The sequence below is a fragment of the Juglans microcarpa x Juglans regia genome, chromosome 3D (assembly GCF_004785595.1).
Source record: "Juglans microcarpa x Juglans regia isolate MS1-56 chromosome 3D, Jm3101_v1.0, whole genome shotgun sequence".
Classification (NCBI taxonomy): Eukaryota; Viridiplantae; Streptophyta; class Magnoliopsida; order Fagales; family Juglandaceae; genus Juglans; species Juglans microcarpa x Juglans regia.
This window is the reverse complement of record NC_054598.1, coordinates 38,033,905-38,051,782: the sequence shown is the minus strand read 5'-3', so window position 1 is coordinate 38,051,782 and position 17,878 is coordinate 38,033,905. Positions and strand designations below refer to the sequence as shown.

Genomic DNA, 17,878 nt, shown 5'->3' with positions numbered 1-17,878 from the left:
AAATGTTGTAAAATGCAAATAATACTAGTGCCCATCCTAACGTCTGCCTTGTCTTGATGTTCGTGGAAGGTTCGCTTCAGCTAAGCCGTTGGGAGGCTCTCTCACTCTTCACTCCACTCTTCTCCAAAACCACTGCGTCTCAGGTCCGTTACAATTACTCGAGCTTTCATTTTTCTTTTTAAGCTTTTGCGTTAGGAAAAAAGAGAACAAAATGGCCCCCAGATTTCAATCAAACATCAGGATTTCATTTTTTTTCGATAGTTCTAATCGTTTCTCGTATTTGGTTTCTCGCCTTGGTCGATTAATTGGAAGGAAATGTGGATTTCAGGTTTGGCGTTGATGTTATTCAGGCATGTTCTGTTCATGCAGTAAGCTTTGTGGCATATGGCACTGACAATCCCAATTGTGCAATCATGTGGCTTGGTATCAACTTATATCAAACTCTTCAACCCTTTTTTTCAGCTTAATTTAGCTTGATTTATTTATGTATCCTCCCCCCCTCTCTTCTCCATCTCTTCCAGAAAGCTTGATTCCTGAGTCTTGAAGAAAGAGTAGGGGATAAAAATAAACTTGATTTCGGTGAACTTAATTGCCATATGAATTTTTTCTTGTAAATTTGACATATTTGAACGTGTATAAGTTTTGTTTGCTAGTGCTTCTGTGGGAAACGATTGAGAGCTGCTATTGTTTTTGAAGCTGAGAGAGGATACCGGAATGCTTTGGGTAGAAAAATGAGGTAATGCACTTCATTATTACTGAGCATGGGACAATTGTAGGCATTTCTTTCAACAGCATCATCTTATTGCAGGTTCAATAAATCTCTCATTTCAAAAATATCAAAAGTTTGTTCTCGCCCAAAGCATGACTTGTCATGGTTGGAGGAAGTGGCAAGACTCAAAGATCGATCAAAAATCCTGAAGAAGGTAGATCTTTGCTTGTTCACATTGAGTGCTGTCTATTTTGGTCTATCATAACTTAAAGAATGGGACAGTGGTTCATTTGGTGCTCATGTGCATGAATTATTTGGTAACACTGTCATTTTGAATCTATGTAATATATCTAGCAAATTGTTCATTGGGAAGTCCTTATTTTCTGGTACTCCTTGGCTCTATATTATTGTGAGGGAGATCCAAATTATTGAGCATGTCTTAAGACTGTAATTGTGCATGGTTTGGCTGTTAAGGAATTCCCACATCCAAAATTGATTGAACTCAATACTTCCTCATTGGGGAAATAGTCACAATGAATATTGTACAGGAGCCTTAGCCCAATGGCACGCCTGGGCTTTTTGATGTTTTGATAGTCAGTTATTTTTTGTCTTATTTACACAAAAAGAAAGAAGTTATATGCTTGCTCGTGAAGGGTTTCTTCATACCTTTTGTGAAGCAGTTCAAAACAAGTGTCAAGAATTCTCTAATTGCTTTTTTCCAAGTCAACTATTTATATACTGCAACTTGTTTTGTCGTAGGTATGTGCTATGATGGATTATGATGGTCTTCATGGAAGAGCTAAAAAGCAATCTCGTATGAACCTTAAAGGTGCAGAGGATGAGTTCAATGACTCCTTGGAATGTAAAAAATTCCCATCCATCATTTTAGGTAGTTCTCCTCAGGTTGAATTGTATGATGAGACTGCAAGTTGGTCTGAAATGAGTAAGCTTTTAGCTACCCAAAATGGTGAAGGAATTCTTCCCAGTTCATTTGGTACAGAGCTAGTTCAAGAGAGTTGTACTGAAACATCGCCGCCTTTGTCTCCTACCTTTCAAAATGTAACGACTTCCTTACTTAAAGAAGAAGAATCTTACGAGCCTTCTCAGCCAATGGATTTAGAAAACATAGAAAAATCAGATTATTCAGTCACTGTGAAGGAATCTTCTGTCAAAGTGGGGTCTGCATCCCCACTAAATGCTGCCTCCATTCAATTATTTCTTGACAGATCTATCAATTGCATCCCTGGATTAAGTAAGAGGCACTGTCGTCAGCTGGAAAGTTCTGGTTTCAACACGGTGGGCACCATATCTATAAAGCGAAGCCCTTTTAGTTTTTATATTCTTAACTAGAAATCATGGGTTTATGTTTTTCTTTTTCTTTTTTTCCCCATGTAGTTGCGGCAATTGCTACGTCATTTTCCTCGAAGCTATGCTGATTTACAGAATGCACAGACTGCAATTGATGACGGGCAATACCTGATTTTTGTTGGGAAAATTTTGTCTTCCAGGTATTCCTCTTTTTTCCCCTGAAATGATTGAATTTTATTTGGAGAAGTTGATTGTATTTCTTGCAAGATGTTCTACTGATTAGACCTTTTGCAGCTTGGTCTTTAAGATATTTTAATTACTGTTGTTATAGAGCTTTGGGTGCCTGCCTTGGCACTTGGCAATGGGAGGTGTTAACAGAGTGCTTGCATCTAATCCTCTTGAGCTAAACTGACTTAATTTGCTTGCGTCAACTCTAACTCAAATCAATACCAAGATACTAGCATACAATCCATGCACATGTGTATTCATTATTTCCATGCTTTTGTTTAATTTTAATTATTTTTTTGATGACGTGACAGTTCACCAAGACAAGACTCTTTGGACTCACCTTGGGGAGTAAACCCTGAATAAACTAACTACTACACCCATCATAATAGTGTATTGGTAACCCAGAAAAACACCTAGTGTGAAATCAAACCCAAGATTTGAGTCTACAGCTGATCCAGGCCTGCCGTTTGACCAATATGATTGGTCATGCCTATGGCTATAACAAAAAAATTCTATGAAATCACTTTCAATATAAAATAAATTGGAAATATGTAAAATATATCATGAGGTATTTTTTAGTCTTATGTAGTATGATATAAATTTTCGTCAATTTTTCTGATATAATATTTTTAACCCTCATCAATATGAGTCAGTAATTGTAGTCATAATTGTTCATTTTGAACGGAAACCAACTCCATCGTCATAGACTCTTTATCACTAAGACCGAATAGAGAAAGAGTAGAGAAGAGATACAAATGAGCTTTCAAGTTGAACAGAGGGATTCTGAGGGGTTAGGAAACGGGAGCTATGATCCCTAAAGAGCACTTTTGGTTCCTTTTTTTGATAATTTCGAAAGCATTTGTATTTCTCACAGTGCAAAGGGTTTGCATTATATACAATTGTGCTTTTCTCCATGTAAAACAACCTTTTCAAAAGCACATCAACTGACATATTTACTTTTGATTTAATATTTTGTATCTTTTTAGATCATTTGATTTTGTCTATTCCAATCGTGTAAGTCAGTAGCTGTTTAGAACATTAGGGAGATGGAATCTTTTTTTATACATAACTTTTATGGTTTTTCTTGCAGGGGAGTCAGAGCTAGTTCTTCTTTTTCATTTCTTGAGGTGGTAGTGGGCTGTGAGATTACAGAAAATCAATCAAATGTTGAGGATACAATCAATGATATTAATAGCAAGGGAAATAAAACAATTTTTTTGCATCTGAAGAAGTTTTTTCGTGGTACTCGTTTTACATTTCAACCTTTTCTGAAAAGTCTTGAAGCAAAGCATAAAGAGGGAGAGATTGTTTGCGTAAGTGGTAAGGTGAGTTTCTTGGAGATACTCTGTCGTTGAGTTACTTGTTTTGTTCTTCGATGTGGTTTGACGGGTCTTGAAGTCAATTCCATTTTATGGAGTTATATAGCAAGAGTCATACCTTGAGAAAAGGCAAACAATCTAAGAAATCCTCATTATGTGATCTTAATGCTTTGAGTGAGACATTATTGCCAGTATTTTAAAACTGGATATAAGTGAACATGTTTTTGGTTTTAAGCATTCTATTTACTCATCAATTTGATGAGGTTTTTCCTTTTTCTTCACTCAATTTTTTGGCAGTAACTTACCAATATTTAAATAGAAAGGGCATTGTGTACGTTTGTGCTATGAGATTCTTGTATAATCCTGCTGAATTACAAACTATTTATGCCATACTTACATCATTGCTTTTATTAAACCTCTAAGAAAATGGTCTTAATGCTATCATTAGTGATGTTATTGTAGAGATTGTGAGTATCATGCACAGGCATGCTGCTGCAGATGGTTTCTTTTAGAACATTTTGTTTTTTGGAATTGGCTGCAAGACTGGAAAAACAACATAGATAGGATTTTTAAAAGTCACATTCTATTCTTATGAGCTGGTGGGGATTTTTGACAATGGGGATTAATGCATGTTCACTTTTAGTTTGGATATTGAAACAGAAAGGCTAAGAACTTCAAGTACAAAACCAGGAATGATGTTGTGGTGTAGGCAGATCTCCAAGATATGGGAAAGTGATTTCTAAACTATTTTTTTTTTTTAATCGTCAAACTAGATTTTATTGAAAATAATAATAGGCTTAGCCTAAGTACATGGGACATGCAGGCTATGCTATGCATGATTATCTAATGAGACAAGAAAGTCATGAATGTTCAAGCTATTAAAATCAATTACAATTGGCGAATGGTATAAAGTGTTAAAAAAGAACGTTCTAAGCTGATTGATTGACAGCTCACGATCTTCAAAATTTATTGCATTCCTATCCCTCAAGGTGCATACCATTGCCCATTTCACTAAATGGAATTTAAACTCGTTTTCTATTTCCCCCCATAAGAAGTCCCGTTGTAGTTTCTCCATATGATGTGCCACTTTAGTTGGACAAAATACTCCTAGCAATATGTGAACATAAATGTTTCCTCATTATTAATGTACTTAGTATTATTCCCTTCTGGGGCTTTTGTTATGCTAGCATATTGTAGTAAAGTTTGTGCATGAGAGACTAGTTACTCTCTTCCATTTTACACGCGCCCTTTCCAAGATTTACTGCCTATCCTATGGCCCAAGACAACTAAAACATAGCATTAGCTCCTGCTCTAAACATTTTACCCGTGAATTTGTTATGTATTCTTGTAGTGGTTGGTAGAGCCAAAAGAGCATCAGCCAGCACATGATTGCATCATGATTTTTTGAATGTAAGATATTTCTAAGATCCATACAACTGGTTAAAGTCTCCCCTGGGAATTACATTACATTGTAGCCCAGATGTAATTTTTTTTAACTTTTATTATATGTATAAATTGGTTCATCAGTTGGTGTACTTGGACAATGACAACTGAAGGGGCTAGACTTTATCTTGATGAAATTAAGCACAGTTTTTGCGTAGTTTCTGTTTGAAGATGCTATTTCGAATACTATGAATCTCTTCCTTGTTTTGCTAAATGTCAGAATTGTTCTTACTCCCTCCCATCTACCCCAGCAAAAAAAAAAATATGTAAGACTTTTTCTTAAATATTGCCTTTTGATATAGGTGAGGACTATGCGTACTAAAGATCACTTTGAAATGAGAGAGTATCATATCGATGTGCTGGAAGATGAAAATGATCCATCTTATTGTGCAGAAGGGAGGCCATATCCTATATACCCTTCTAAAGGGGGCTTAAATCCAACTTTTCTTAGAGACATTATTGCAAGGTTGGTGCCTTCTGCCTTTTTCATAGTTTTATTTACCATGACTACACCCTTGAACTTTCCTTTTCTTGGTTATGTACATTCTTTTATGAATATTTGTGGGAAGCTATCTTAGTTGAAGAATCATGTTTCTTCATTGAAAAATGGCCGTTTTTGGTAATGAAATATGAACTTTTAGTGTGATGGCATTCCTCTTCATCTAATTGTTTGAATTGTGAAGGGAGTTTGCTTTCTTTGAGACATTTTTAATGGAAAGAAGTATACTTATCTTGAGGATTTTGATAGTGAAATTTGGAAATTTTTAGTAAATTGAGGAATGCCTCCAGGCCTTTGTAGAGGCATTATCTAACTGCGTTTGAACAGAGGATATGCACAGTTCAAAGAGACTTCAGTAACTGGATAAATGTCCCAAGTCCAATTTTTTTCCAGGGTGTGAAATGCAATCTTATTAATTAGCTTATCCTCTTTTTATTCCATTGTTTTTTTTTTTTTTTTTTATTGGCACTGGGTGTCCAGGAACAGCATCCTGACTAATCCCGGGTGGCCTGGAGGCCCCTAGAGATTGTTTGCACCCAAGGGGATTTGAACCTTAGACCTAGGGTGAGTATACCCCCAAGCCCAAGGCCTTTACCACTTGAGCCAACCCCTAGGGGTTTTTATTCCATTGTTTACATCACAATTTTGGATGCAATCTATTTATTCTAGTGAAAAAGCTGAGTAGGTTCAATTGGATGCTTGACACTTTGGTTATTTGGCTGTCATGACATCAAAAAAGTTATTTAACTGTAATGATGTTCCTTGTTTGTTCACTATAAATTTTTTTCGTATTGTTTTTTATTATTTCCTTAAAGTAAAGAATTGGTTGGTTTTCTGTCTGTAAGCATGCGTTTCTACTGATAGCAAAATTATTATTTCGATTTTTCCCAGAACCTTACAAGCTTTGCCTATTAATGTCGACCCTATTCCTGAAGACATAACTCAAGACTTTGGACTGTTAAGCCTTCACGATGTAAGTAGCTTTAATTCTGATTTTTTTTCCGATGCATACTTGGTTATTCACAAGTGGCATAGTCATCATTCACTAGTATTATAAAAGGCATTATTGAGGTATGCGGGTTGCATATGGGAACCTAGAACCCTGCTCCTGTCCTGTAGCGATATTAATGTAGAAACGCACAGCCTATTGGAGTCTGTCAGATATCTATGCTACCTAGTATTATCATAAACCAGCCACTTATCTTCTTTTATCGAAGGAAGATTTTTTATTTTCCATTTGGATAAACAATAAATTATCTTTAAAAATTGCAAGAGGTGCATAACCCAAGTACACAAGAAGAATATGGAGGGCATAAAAACCTCTGGAAAATTGGGAAATTGATAATCAAGATCTAAATGAAGAGAATCTAAAAAATGAGAAAAGATGTTGAGGTTCCAAAAGAAAAATTGACCTCAAAACGGAACTGTAAGAAAATTCCACTTGATTTTACCCATTGTTTCTCCACTCTTCTCCTACCAAATGCACGGCATAACGCATGAGAGGGTTGCTCTACCACTACCTAATCTACCAGTTCCTCCTAAATTCCATTAAATGCTCTCGTTGGGAACTTTCTTTTATACACTGTGCTTCATTCAGCTATTCAAGTGCTGACCTAGTTGCTTATTTCTGAATCATTCTTTGATTGTTCATACTTTAGCAGTTTTAATTAAACAATGAAATATGGATGTACATGCTGTGTTAGTGTTCACTTTGCTTTCAGTGTGCAGATTTTCAGTGGAGAGCTAAATAATATTGTTTTTAAATGATGTAGGCATACATTGGGATTCACAAGCCAAAGAATATAAATGAGGCTGATTTGGCACGCAAAAGGCTTATATTTGATGAGTTCTTTTATTTGCAGGTGAAACTTTATTTGCAGTACATTGCTAATTAAGATTTTTCCTCCTACTGTTGAGGTGGTAATTAAATAGCTACCTTTTGGTCACTGGCTCCTTGCTGCTATTATGAAGCCATACTTTTATCTTCAGTGGTTGGATGCTTATGGTTTTTTTACTTTTTCATCTGATGCCCTTTCAATAGCAGCTATTTAAGGATTTTCTCGTAACTTCCCTCATTGTTCTTAATGTAAAGTCTCCACATTTTATTGTGACACACCAAAACTTCTGTACTATGTGTTGTGTGCACATATCACAACCATCATTAAGCATCATGTGCTTCTATATGCATTGGACTCTTGAGTTTGTTTATGGACTTCAGGAAATTTTTTTGCAGCTGTACTTTTGTTGCAAACTTTATTCCATTCAAAAAGCACTTTTATGTTTTCTAATAAAGACTTTTAATTTGATATGAGAATGCTCCCCTGGGACAAGTAGCTAGGGACTTTGTCCTGGACACCCGGTGCCAATCGAAAAAAAAATTGATATGAGATTGCTGTTTTGGTATTATGGATCTGATTCCTATTAACTGTTTGCTTCTCTTTTTCACATCACTTGCTACTTGATGGTTTTATAGTGAAGTATGTTCTTAATGGCTTCATATCTGAAGTCCCTTCTGGAATTATTAATGCTGGTGGTATTTGTGCTTTGCTGTTATGCACTTGTAACACATTGACTCAAACTAATCAAATCATTGTTCTCTGTCAGTTAGGACGCTTATACCAAATGCTTGAAGGCCTTGGTACAAAAATAGAGAAAGATGGCTTGCTGGATAGGTATAGAAAACCTGAATTAAATGCTACTTATGTGGAAGAATGGTCCAGTCTCACCAAGAATTTCCTGAAGGCTCTTCCGTATTCCCTTACTTCTAGTCAGCTAAGAGCTGTTTCAGAAATTATTTGGGATCTGAAGCGGCCAATACCTATGAATCGGCTGTTACAGGTTTTACATTTGACATCATTAGTGCTGCTCTCATGCCAAATTATTTGCGGCCCATTTTTAGTTATTTTGAGGCTTATATCCTATAAACGTATATGGATGCTGTTCCTATGGTTGTAATGTCTAGATCTTGGACTAAATTGTCTAAAATTAAATGACATTCTCCCTCTTGTCGTTGGAGTTGGGTGGCATAATTTGGAAAAGTATGTAGCTAGAATTCTTGTCTGTCATCTCCTGTTTTATATAAAGCTATAGAAAAGAGATATGCTTCAATATGCTGATTTATATTGGAAATCCTGAGCTTCCTTATATGTTATTTTTACTTGGGTTATGTTCTTTCATCTAGTAAACTTCCCTTTGTTACCTCCCGCGAATCGGTGCCTATATATCAGGCATACCCAACTTTGTTTTTGACAAATGTCATACATACCCAACTTAAAGTTACCTTTTATTAATGAGGACAACTTCTTGTCTGATTGTTTTGGTTTCCTTTGATCATCCACTGCTGATTTCCTAGTAGGCCTGTAAGCATTTTCAAGTTTGTTCTACATCTTACTTCCTTTACCAGGGGGAAAAAAAGGAACTCTCTACTCCAGTTTTCTATTAACAGAGATTATTCCAAATATTGAGTCGCAGTATTTTCAGTGACGTCTGTGCACATGCAACCAAGAGTGTAAAAAATGAAAAGGTTTTCCATCTAGGTCATATTTAGTTACACTTCCTTTCAGGGTGATGTTGGATGCGGGAAAACTGTGGTAGCATTTTTGGCATGTATGGAGGTTCTTGGCTCTGGATATCAGGTAGTAACTGTAAAGATTTTATTTTGTTATTGCTCACAAAAAAAATTGCTTTTTTACATCTAAAAAAATATTTTAGTTCATTATTAATTTCTTTTCACAAATGCAAGCTACATGTCAGTTTCACAAATTTCAGCTTCTGTGACATGTAGCTTGCATTTGTTTCATGGATTTAATTTGATGTTTCTTAATTGATTTGAACTTTAGTCCAGTAAATATATTCTGTAATATTTAACTATTCTTCGGAATGCTATGTCTAATGTGCAGGCAGCATTCATGGTTCCAACTGAGTTGCTTGCTATTCAGCATTATGAGCAGTTGCTTAATTTGCTAGAGAATATAGAGGAGGTTGAGTGCAAACCTTCAGTTGCTTTACTAACTGGTTCTACCCCATCAAAACAATCACGGATGATTCGTGAGGCATGGAATTATCATCTTTTCCTTTGCTCTTTTTCTTTGACCATTTTGAGATACCTATCATTAAGATTGTGGTTTGCAGGGTCTCCATACTGGAAATATCTCAATGGTCATTGGGACCCACAGTCTAATAGCTGAGAATGTGGAGTTTTCTGCTTTACGCATTGCAGTGGTGGATGAGCAACATCGCTTTGGTGTGATTCAGAGAGGAAGGTTTAACAGCAAGGTGGTTATTTTCATCGGCTCGAGATGATATGTTTTCTGGTGAAGTACTGAATGTTAAAAGGCATTGGTAGGGGAGCATCCCGCCTTAGGGGGAAGCACCTGCGTGAGCAGTTTCACATTTCCCAGAAAATAGGCAGTTCCAAATTTTTTATTTTAATCTTAAATTTCTGATTGTGGGGTACTACTTTGAAGATAATCTTTCATTGAGCAAAATTGAGTAATGTCTTCGCAACTTCACACAATGAACTCCTGTTCCTGACATGTTGATCCTAGCGTCTGGAGCATGAGTTCTTTCGTTCATCCTATGGACGTCTGAGTTTTATTCACTTAGAATAAAACATTGTTGGTAGAAATATCAACATTCAAGATTCTGATCTAAAATATCACCTGTCAGATTATTTCTGAAACCATGTTCTTGGCCATGAAAAGCTGTCATTCTCTTTGTTTTCCTAGAATCTAGGTCAGCTAGGCCTTTTCATTTTGCCTCATCAACATGTGAAATTTCTAATTAATGCTTAAATTGTTTTATGTTCTGCAATTCATTATCTAAGTTGAAGTGATTGAGAGAGCTATTCCCTGCAGTTATATTATACCTCTTTGAGTTCAAGAATGGAGGCGGGCAATTTAGAGGTGTCCTCAAAAGGTGATGTGCATATGGCACCTCATGTTCTGGCCATGTCAGCCACTCCTATCCCGAGGACACTTGCTCTGGCATTATATGGGGATATGTCGCTTACACAGGTATGTAAACAATTTGCATTTTCCATGATCTGGTGCCGCATTGAAATGGCGTTCTTGAGTCTGTTAATGTACAATTTGAAGCAATCTGCAAATGCTTCTTTATTAGTAACTTCCGTTTTGTTTTTAATGTTATAGAATGTATGTTGAGACCTATAAAAAAAAAAAAAAAAAAACCATAAAAAAGAATGTATGTTGAGGATAAGACTGTAGAACTTGTGCAATTGGTGATTTGAAATGCAATTGGTGATTTTTCTAAGTCATAAGGAGGATGTTTATTTGAAATACAATTGGTGATTTTTCCTGGTCATAAGTAGGATGTTTATAAGAACTTGTGCATTGAATTTAATTGGGAGAGGGAATCTCGGATGGTCCTTTTATCTCTCTTTTTTTTTTTTTTTGGGTGGGGGTGCTGGGGGTGAGTCATTGATAACTGACATTGGATGGTCTTTTATAATATAGAGGGTTTTAGTGGGGTATTTAGGCGAAGAGGGATACCCGCCTTGTAGATCAAGATTATTTGGATGTTATCAAGATGTGGTTTTGTAGATTGGAAAGTTTTGTGCTATTCTTTATATGTATATTACACACACAAAATTGACTTCATGATCAAATATTTGGATCCCTCATGTTCTTACAATTTGTTATTTCATTGAATTTAATTGGGAGAGGGAATCTCGGATGGTCCTTTTATCTCTCTTTTTTTTTTTTTTTTTTTGGGTGGGGGTGCTAGGGGTGAGTCATTTATAAATGACATTGGATGGTCTTTTATAATATAGAGGGTTTTAGTGGGGTATTTAGGCGAAGAGGGATACCCGCCTTGTAGATCAAGAATATTTGGATGTTATCAAGATGTGGTTTTGTAGATTGGAAAGTTTTGTGCTATTCTTTATATGTATATTACACACACACAAAATTGACTTCATGATCAAATATTTGGATCCCTCATGTTCTTACAATTTGTTATTTAGCTTTTTGTTTCCTTGTAAATGTATTTGTTTGGTTTATCTATTACAGATTACTGACTTACCTCCTGGAAGAATACCAGTTGAAACATTCATTATTGAAGGAAATGATGATGGCTTTGAGAAGGTCTACAAGGTAATTGTATTTCTTGTTGTAAACAACCTGCTATTCTTTGGAAGAGAAATACTTCAGTCACAAAGAGATTTCGCAAAAGTAAATCCACAAACTGACGTGGATTGATGCAGTATGTTAGATTGTAAAGTTACTTTTATTGTAAAGTAGATCTAACGGATCACGTAAAACCAGTCAACTTGTGGATTTACTTTTGTATAATCTCTTTATGTCTGTAACAGTTCTCTCTGTAATATCATTTCTCTGACCTTTAGTAGGTCTCTGGTTTAAGAGTGATTGTTTATTTTGAAACATGAGAAAGCCATCAATGCAAACAAGAAGGTATTTGTATTGGACTTAAATTGTAGTCGTTGAGGGAATAATAGCAAAATATCTGCTTTTTGTCTAAAAAAAAAATCGTTGCCCTTTTAGAAACAAAGGACTCCCCAGTATTGTATATTTTTTAGAAGTAAACTGCAATATTAGAGAACAAGAATAAGCAAAAAATATGATAAAATAAAACAGATGAGATGCTCATATTGGACTTCTCTCTCACACTGTCACTTCTCTTCGTATCATTTAAAGACTTGGGAAGAAACTCACTTTACCTTACCGTAGAAGAGATTACACTATTCATAGGATGCTCACATCAGAATGTGCTCACCTCCTATCTCCAAATTATTATTATTATTATTATTATTATTATTATTTTTTGTCGTTAGATTGCTTCTACACCAATCATAGACTACATATTAAGGACTTTAAGGATTGTAAAACAATGAGATAAAGAATACCTCAGCAAGGAGAGTCATAGAAGCTGTGGCATTGGGCCTTTAAATTATTCTTTGTATACTAACCATATGGAACAATATACTCCATGAATCTGTGAACGTTCAAAAAACGGGGCGGGGGGGTCACATCCCTAGAAAGCCTACCCATTGGTTGCACCAAAAATACATACTTCATATATATGTTTTTGTGTTTCTTTTTTCTAGTATTTCTATATAGACGTGTCTCAGGTTTTAAAGGTTTATTATTCTGGAATGAAGGTCGGTTTTTAATGGATTCTAATTGAACGTGTGCAGCAGTCTTATGTTTCTGTTAATTACTTTTGCTTTTACAGATGATGCTGGATGAGTTAGAAGTAGGGGGCAAAGTGTATCTTGTGTATCCAGTGATTGAACAGTCTGAACAGCTGCCCCAGCTTCATGCTGCTTCTGCAGATCTTGAAGTTATATCTCGTAGATTTCAGGGATACAGCTGCGGGTTGTTACATGGAAAAATGAAGAGTGACCAGAAAGAAGAAGCATTGAAGCGGTTTAGATTTGGAGAAACACGTATACTACTTTCTACACAAGTAATTGAGATTGGTGTGGATGTTCCAGATGCATCTATGATGGTTGTTATGAATGCCGAGAGGTTTGGAATAGCTCAGCTTCACCAACTTAGAGGACGAGTTGGACGTGGAGAGAGAAAATCTAAGTGTATATTGTTAGCATCTACCGCCAGTAGCCTAAACCGGTTAAAGGTGCTAGAGAAATCATCGGATGGTTTTTACTTGGCAAATGCAGACCTCCTTTTGCGTGGACCTGGCGACTTGCTTGGTAAAAAACAGTCAGGCCATCTTCCGGAGTTTCCTATTGCCCGGTTGGAGATAGATGGGAATATTTTACAAGAGGCACATCTTGCTGCACTGGTAAACATTATTTCTCTAACCCCTTTTTGTGTTTTTTTTTTTTTTTTTGGTTTTAAATATACCGGTATCTTATTCATACTTGATGGCCTTGATCATAATCTCTTTTGTTTTGTTTTTAAACATTTTTTTCTCCAAAAGTATAAAACGAGCAATGTTGGTTTGTTGAATGCAGAGAATTTTAGGTGATTCCCATGATTTGGAGCGATTCCTGGCACTCAAAGCAGAACTTAGTATGAGACAGCCTCTTTGTCTTCTAGGCGATTGAGTTGTAAACATATTGAACTTCCACTATTATATGCTCAAGATGTTTCATGGTACGTTGGCCACAAAATTAATACTGCTTTTGCAGCTGTATACATCTTATTGTTCTGTGCTTGATACTTTTAATCTATAACAATATTACTGGTGGTTCTAATTTCTTCTGCCGCAATGCTTCAGTACTCTATCTGTATTATATATACTCTCTCTCAATGAGTGTGCTCAATACGTGAAATATTTAATTAAATGGAATAAAGTATAGAGTCAGGATTCGAAACTTTTGTTCTGATATATGTAAAACATCACTTCTTATTCTAAAAGCTTAAGTTGATGGAAAGAGAAATATTTAATCATTTATATCTTAATAGGTTATAAATTGAAGTTAGTCAATTTGGATTGGATCGACAATTCCAATATAGTTAAAGATTTTCCAACTACAACATTGGCCCGACAATTTACAAGGTTTGGCCATGTTTGGGATTGGATTAATGGTCTAAAAAGTAGAACTTTTTACAAGCATTTGTAAACTTGCACGAGTGTTTAATGTTGTCCATCTCTCTTAGCTGAATCATCCAATATGAGTCCCTAATTACTAGTTTATCGAAACTCAAAATTACTTCTTTACAGTGAAACTGCTACCTCTAGTCTAAGTGGGTCAGTCACAAAATAAATAGAATTGTGTTATAACAGAGCTTGTACTTATCTTGTGCATATAGTCTTTTATTTTACTACTTTCGGAAAAATGGCATAACGGCAATTGCCTATGGGTCACATTGCATTTTCATTTATCATCAAGTGTGGAATGGCATGGTGGGGGAAATTGAAGATACAATTCCCTTTATTGTAAATAAAATTAAAAGAAAGTAAAGAGCATCAAATGTCTTGACCAATTGACATTATGGTTTTTGTTTTTTCAATTATTATCATGTCTCCTTCCTACTATCTGTAAAGTTTTATTAATGTCTTTATAAGGCTTTACTGTATCATTATTCAGTTTGTCCAGCATATGCTATGATTCGGGCTTTATTTTCCTATTTCGTGAAAGTGGAGCATTTATGGCAGCAAGCAACTAAAATGACAGTTCATCATGGTGATTCTCTCCCTGTTCATACTGCAAGAATGTGCACATAAACTATGGTCAAGTGAAAATTTGTTCGATACTGAAGATTCGATCGAGTTACATCTGAGTAAATACTAATTTTAAAAATACAAATCAATATTAGTGTAATTGAAGTTTCTTAGAACCATTGCAAAGAATTTAAACTTCTCTCAAGCATTATATATAGGATTCCATTGAAACCTTCGTATATGCATACGGATTATTAAATTAACATTTATATTCAAATTCTCTTGAGCATTATGGGATTTCATTCAAACTTTCCGACGTATATTTGGTAGATTCATGAAAACTGTTTTCTTATTTTACATATACTTAGTATGAGTCGAGAAAGATGATGATATCAATGACTTATGTTCAATATCGGATTATTTTCAAGTATATTGAGTTATGTATAATCAGAAGGAGTTCTATTGGTTTATGCATCTGATCTATATATGATATTCAATGGACGTAATCATAAGCTGTTTACTAGAGTCTGCCCTCCACTTAGTTTTCCTCAAAGGAAAAAAAAATTAAAAACCCTAAACAGAGAAGAAATGGTTATAGCATTTTTCACGGCTTTTTCTTAATTCATCTCCTTTGTTTGCCGACGGAGAAAAGAACAGAAAACAAGAATCCCACTTTGGAATTGTAAAAGGGGGGAAGTCAAGGATATGTATGGTTAATGAGGACCCCACATGTAATCCACTGGGATTACAAGACAGGGTATGCTCATGGGCAGCCCAATCAGCAATGCAAGGGGAGGTTTGAGAGGACAAGCAGACAAGTGGGTCCCAGTATGGTTCCCTACCCAATCATCAAGACTAGGTTCCACGTCTCCCATGTTGCATGTGTTGTCCCTAAACCTAATCATCAAGGTTGGCCCCACATTTCCCCACGCTTTTGCCATGAATACCCCCCTATATAATATATATATGGTTTTCTCCGCCCGTGTGGAAAGTTGCTTCCAGCCCGACGAACCCGTGTGCGTGCGCATGACCTGACGACTTGGCCCTTTCACCGGCACTTGCTTCCTTTTTTTACACGCCAAAATTCAGTCCCATTCAAATCTGATAAATTAATCTTGTTTTTTTTTTTTTTTTGTGTTATTTTTAAACATATTAGTTTATATATAAAATACCGAATTTTTATTTAAATAATTGATATAAAAATTCACTTAAAACACTTTTTTCTATTTATATTTTGCATTGGACTAGGCCATATTAAAGTAAACTTTACCAGTACTGTTAAATTCATCTATTTTGATGATGAGCACAGAGCATGCACAAGCCATGTGTCTGTACTGCATGTTAGAGAGCTAGCGCTAGCGCTCATTATTTGAGATAGCTTCGATCGATTATATATGCAGATCGAAGACGTGAAATATTAAAGCTATCTGGTCAACTCGTGCTAGAGAACTTTAAACCATTAGTACGAAATCATTTGCTCGTGGTCTTCTTTTCTTTCTTCTTTTAGCTGTATGCATATAATTATATATATATATATATATATATATTCAAGGGCCGGCGGAGGCAGTACTTAATTCCTGATCTCTGCATATATATATATATGCATGTATTCATGTATGTATGTAGGTCAATGATCACTACCTAATATCCAATACCTTAACATGATTATTTTGTACATGAATTAATTACCAATATACAAAGAAAGATACGCGCTAGAAATTAAGTCATGTTGTTAAAAAATGAGAGAGGTTGGTGATAAATGCATGTAATTCATAAGGGTAGGTCCATTATTTTCTTAGTCAACTACTGGAACTTTTAGCCGTGGTGAACTAAATGAGGGGTAGTTGGCGAGTAGGGAAGCAGAGTTAATTAATTACGTACGTACGAGAAAAAATGACTTTGAATAGTACAGCTATCTTGCAGCAGCTTACCTTCGGATCATATATATTTGCAGACGTTCGATCTCTGGCAGCTATTCTCTTCAAAACTGGTCTAAACTTGAATAATATTGGAGATCATGTTCAAAGACGTTGTTTACTGATATTGGGGCAACCAAATCCTCAAAATTCCAATTTTGTGGGCTCTTCTTTTTTCTTTTCTCTTTTCCCTGGTATCTTGATATTGAATTAAAGAATCTGACATATATATATGACCAGCTGTGTGAATGAGCAGACTACTGTTGGTTGTAATTGTTTTGAGTCTTCATTTGACCCATTTTTGGATCTATGTATAGGGATGGAGCCCTGCGAAGGGTGCATGCAGACCTAAGTATTAAAACATTAAATATTGTGGCTAGGACGTTAATATCCCTACATACATGTATAAATATTTATATATATATATATATATACATATATCAATATTTCAAACTTTATATCATTCTCTCTCTTTGCTAACATGAATTAAAACCTCACCAAGAAGTTGACTAATAACTTCTGTCACTAAAATGGCAACACCAGCATTATATATATATATATATATATATATATATATATATATATATATATATATAAGGGAGTTACAGATCAAGTGTCTCTGCACACAAGCATGCCCATCCCAACATAAATGACTCTAGTCCAAACTTCAGGTTCCAAAATTATGTCTCTTTAGCATCAATGCAAAGTAGACTAGGCGTTACAATTCTTTTGTACCTGCTAGCTAGTAGATGAAATATTAGCATTAAATTCCTCCTTACCTAAACAGTAACTACATATATTTTGCATTTATGTTATGCCAACCTCACTGATCACCTCCCACAAAAATCACCACCTCTTCCATTGATCTCAATTCTCAGGTCAAATTCTCAACTACCAAGATAAAATCACACATGCACAGAAATTAATTACCCATATGCTGAGAATGACATATTGCACATGACACTTATCTTTTCGGGCCATTAAAATTTGAAATTTTTTTATGTTTTCTTTTGGGGGCATAAAAAATGTCATAGGTGCAGAGCTAGAGCTCAAAGCCCTAGTCTAAGCTCCCAATCATTTCACCAGCTGACCGTAGAACCGACAACCAGACTCAGGTTCCCTGTAAAATCGCTTAAACAGGAAAACCTGCCGGTTATTCTCCTACACTAGGTCTTTGTCATCAGTCTGACACGTGTCAAACATCAGACGGGTCAGACCTTTTGACTTGAAGACCACAGTCAAAAACCCTAAACCGACTCCACACCAAAACCGAAACCAAAACGCACATCCTGATGATCAGTATCTGTCTTTTTCCGTGCTCTATTTATTTGACCTTTGTATCTTA

General features: G+C 35.6%; 1 protein-coding gene across 2 annotated transcripts; it reads left to right on the top strand.

Moving 5' to 3' along the window:
- Nucleotides 1–13,706, top strand: LOC121255736 (ATP-dependent DNA helicase homolog RECG, chloroplastic). 2 transcript variants are annotated; one of them, XM_041156225.1, is made up of 18 exons: nucleotides 1–143; nucleotides 329–423; nucleotides 654–736; nucleotides 809–923; nucleotides 1,469–2,005; nucleotides 2,105–2,217; nucleotides 3,336–3,570; nucleotides 5,310–5,473; nucleotides 6,398–6,479; nucleotides 7,279–7,368; nucleotides 8,111–8,344; nucleotides 9,070–9,141; nucleotides 9,406–9,558; nucleotides 9,638–9,781; nucleotides 10,363–10,521; nucleotides 11,536–11,619; nucleotides 12,719–13,291; nucleotides 13,464–13,706. In XM_041156225.1, exons 2-18 carry the CDS (start codon nucleotides 385–387, stop codon nucleotides 13,554–13,556), a joined length of 2,970 nt encoding a protein of 989 aa, XP_041012159.1. In that variant the 5' UTR covers nucleotides 1–143; nucleotides 329–384; the 3' UTR covers nucleotides 13,557–13,706. The 2 variants fall into 2 exon arrangements, with proteins under 2 accessions (XP_041012159.1, XP_041012160.1); XM_041156226.1 differs by lacking the exon at nucleotides 1–143 and having other exon boundaries at nucleotides 641–736.
- The last annotated feature ends 4,172 nt before the right edge of the window (nucleotides 13,707–17,878 follow it).

What these genes read in the sequence shown, in the direction of transcription:
- LOC121255736 (XM_041156225.1), top strand. Translation starts at nt 385, where the DNA reads ATGGCACTGACAATCCCAATTGTGCAATCATGTGGCTTG. An exon ending in GATCAAAAATCCTGAAGAAG is followed by an intron (nt 924 to 1,468) that starts GTAGATCTTTGC and finishes GTTTTGTCGTAG; the next exon opens with GTATGTGCTATGATGGATTA. An exon ending in AGGCACATCTTGCTGCACTG is followed by an intron (nt 13,292 to 13,463) that starts GTAAACATTATT and finishes TGTTGAATGCAG; the next exon opens with AGAATTTTAGGTGATTCCCA.